This window comes from Microtus ochrogaster, chromosome 24 (assembly GCF_000317375.1).
Source record: "Microtus ochrogaster isolate Prairie Vole_2 chromosome 24, MicOch1.0, whole genome shotgun sequence".
NCBI lineage: Eukaryota > Metazoa > Chordata > Mammalia > Rodentia > Cricetidae > Microtus > Microtus ochrogaster.
The window spans coordinates 32,037,602-32,039,811 of NC_022024.1; the positions used below are offsets into that span (position 1 = coordinate 32,037,602).

Below are 2,210 nucleotides of genomic sequence, written 5' to 3' on the forward strand. Positions count from 1 at the left end.
GCTTGCAATAACGATAACCAAAGTTAAAAGCCTTTTGTTGTAACTGTGTGTTTTTCAATTTCTGCACAGGCATCTCTGATGAATATATAACGCCCATGTTTAGTTTTTATAAAAGTGTCGGGGAACTGAAAATGACCCAGGAAGAGTACGCGCTGCTGACGGCGATCGTCATCCTCTCTCCAGGTAATTTTCCTATTGCATTTTGGATTTCCATACTGCTCACTTCTTTCTCGGGACAGGCATAGCAGTGTGTATTAAACAAAGCAGAGAGATACAAACAAGGTAAAATGGGCCATAATTTTACTATTCAGATAGAACATCATTAATATTTTAATATACCTTTTCAGCATTTTTTAAAAATATTACCCTCTGGTTTCCGTAACTGCCTATTGAACACCTCCTACCTAGAGAATATGGCTCTAGACGTTAGGAGTGAATTGGATACCACGTCTACATGGCTATTTCTTGTTCTCAACGAACGAGGAAGATAACACCTTCTTTAAAGCAAGTAGAATTTCACAAACTATGCAATAACAAGAGACAGACACAGTGACTCATGCCAGCAATTTCTGTGCCTGGGAGCTGATGGAGGAGGAGTCCAAACTGGAGCTCAGCCTAGGGTGCACGGTGGGAATCATCTCAGAACCTCGTAGCAGTGAGAATATATGGGCGGGAGGTGAGAGGAGAAGGAACGGCTTGTCCATGAGCTGCTCACAGAGGCCAGAGGCTGACCCTTGAGCGGGGATAGCAAAGAAATCATAACCGTTATAACAGCAAAATTCCATCCTTCAGAAAGTTCTTTACAAGACTTTTGTTAATGGGATGCCCTGTGTTCCATTTATGGCCCAACAAACACACCCTACATCTTCCCTGTGTCTGTACAGTTGGATTTTTGCCAATTTTCTTGTTGTTTCCAAAATTGTAGAAATGAATAAGTATCTCCCTGCACAAAATGTCCTTTCCAAGTTGACTTTACTAATTTGGGTGCGAATACTACTGTATTCGTAGTTTGTAAAACACAGTGTGTGAGCCTTAAATGATTGTCACATGTGAGAATTGGGCAGCTGCTTGTTGGTATTCCTTGGGCATTAATAATTATGATTGAAAAAAACCTGTTTGGCAGCGCCTTCTAGAGTTACACACATTGATCCCCTATGTCCCAGGAAGTCTGAGGATGCCCCTGAGACAGAATGCTTACACCTATTATGTGGGTTCCCTTCAAGGACTTTGACTGGGAAGGGAGTTTAGGGGAACTTCTGGGAGCATTTGATGCTCCACATCTAGGATTACATGTAAGTCCACTATATATATATATATGTGTGTGTGTGTGTGTGTGTGTGTGTGTGTGTGTGTGTACATGCATGTAACTTTATTGCATTGAAAATTTTGTACATTTAAGCATACAACATTTATAAAGATGTTTAAAAGCTTAGCCACTGTCATAATTATGCCCAATTGATGTTTTTTTGCCTTTTTATCTTGCTGTTTTATTTCGAACCCTCTAATAGACAGACAGTACATAAAGGATAGAGAGGCAGTGGAGAAGCTTCAGGAACCTCTGCTTGATGTTCTACAAAAACTGTGCAAGATTCACCAGCCCGAGAACCCTCAGCATTTTGCCTGTCTCCTGGGCCGCTTGACGGAGCTTCGCACATTCAACCATCACCACGCAGAGATGCTGATGTCCTGGAGGGTGAATGACCACAAGTTCACCCCACTCCTCTGTGAGATCTGGGATGTGCAGTGATGTGCAGGATGAAGGACTAGCTCCCGGTCCTCCTTGGGACACAAATCTGAGGCCTGACTTCCCTTATTTCATTTGTACCTGGTTTCACTCAAGAATCTCAGTGAATATTTATGCAGCAATTGTGTAACTCCCACAGTTGTAAATACAGGCTAGATAGAATTGCTTTCTCTACACCACATTTTACAAGGCTTCAGGAAACCCCGTTGACATGCCCTGTTTGCCTAATTCAATCAATTGTTACTTCAGTTCTGTCCGCTGAACTAGGGACAACCTCATTTTATTCCTCATTTGACATATTACAGGTATATTTTATTAAAGAGCTGTTTCAACTGAGACAATAAACTAAATGTAACGGCAACAGACTTCTCTCTTGGAGAAAAAAATTGACAAGTATTTCTTTAAGTGATGATGGACATCTTATTGTATAAGTGGAGACTGCTCTTTTGTTCTTGGCGGCCTAGAC

The 2,210-nt window shown here is 41.4% G+C and overlaps 1 protein-coding gene across 1 annotated transcript in view; it reads left to right on the forward strand.

Annotated features, from left to right (window-relative positions):
* Nr1h4 (nuclear receptor subfamily 1 group H member 4) overlaps positions 1 to 2,010 on the forward strand; it is a 44,988-nt gene extending 42,978 nt beyond the window's left edge. The window contains exons 8-9 of the mRNA XM_005358194.3: positions 70 to 183; positions 1,509 to 2,010. Of these exons, the coding sequence (XP_005358251.1) occupies positions 70 to 183; positions 1,509 to 1,747 (353 nt within the window). The 3' untranslated portion in view covers positions 1,748 to 2,010. The remainder of the gene's footprint in view (positions 1 to 69; positions 184 to 1,508) is intronic.
* The last annotated feature ends 200 nt before the right edge of the window (positions 2,011 to 2,210 follow it).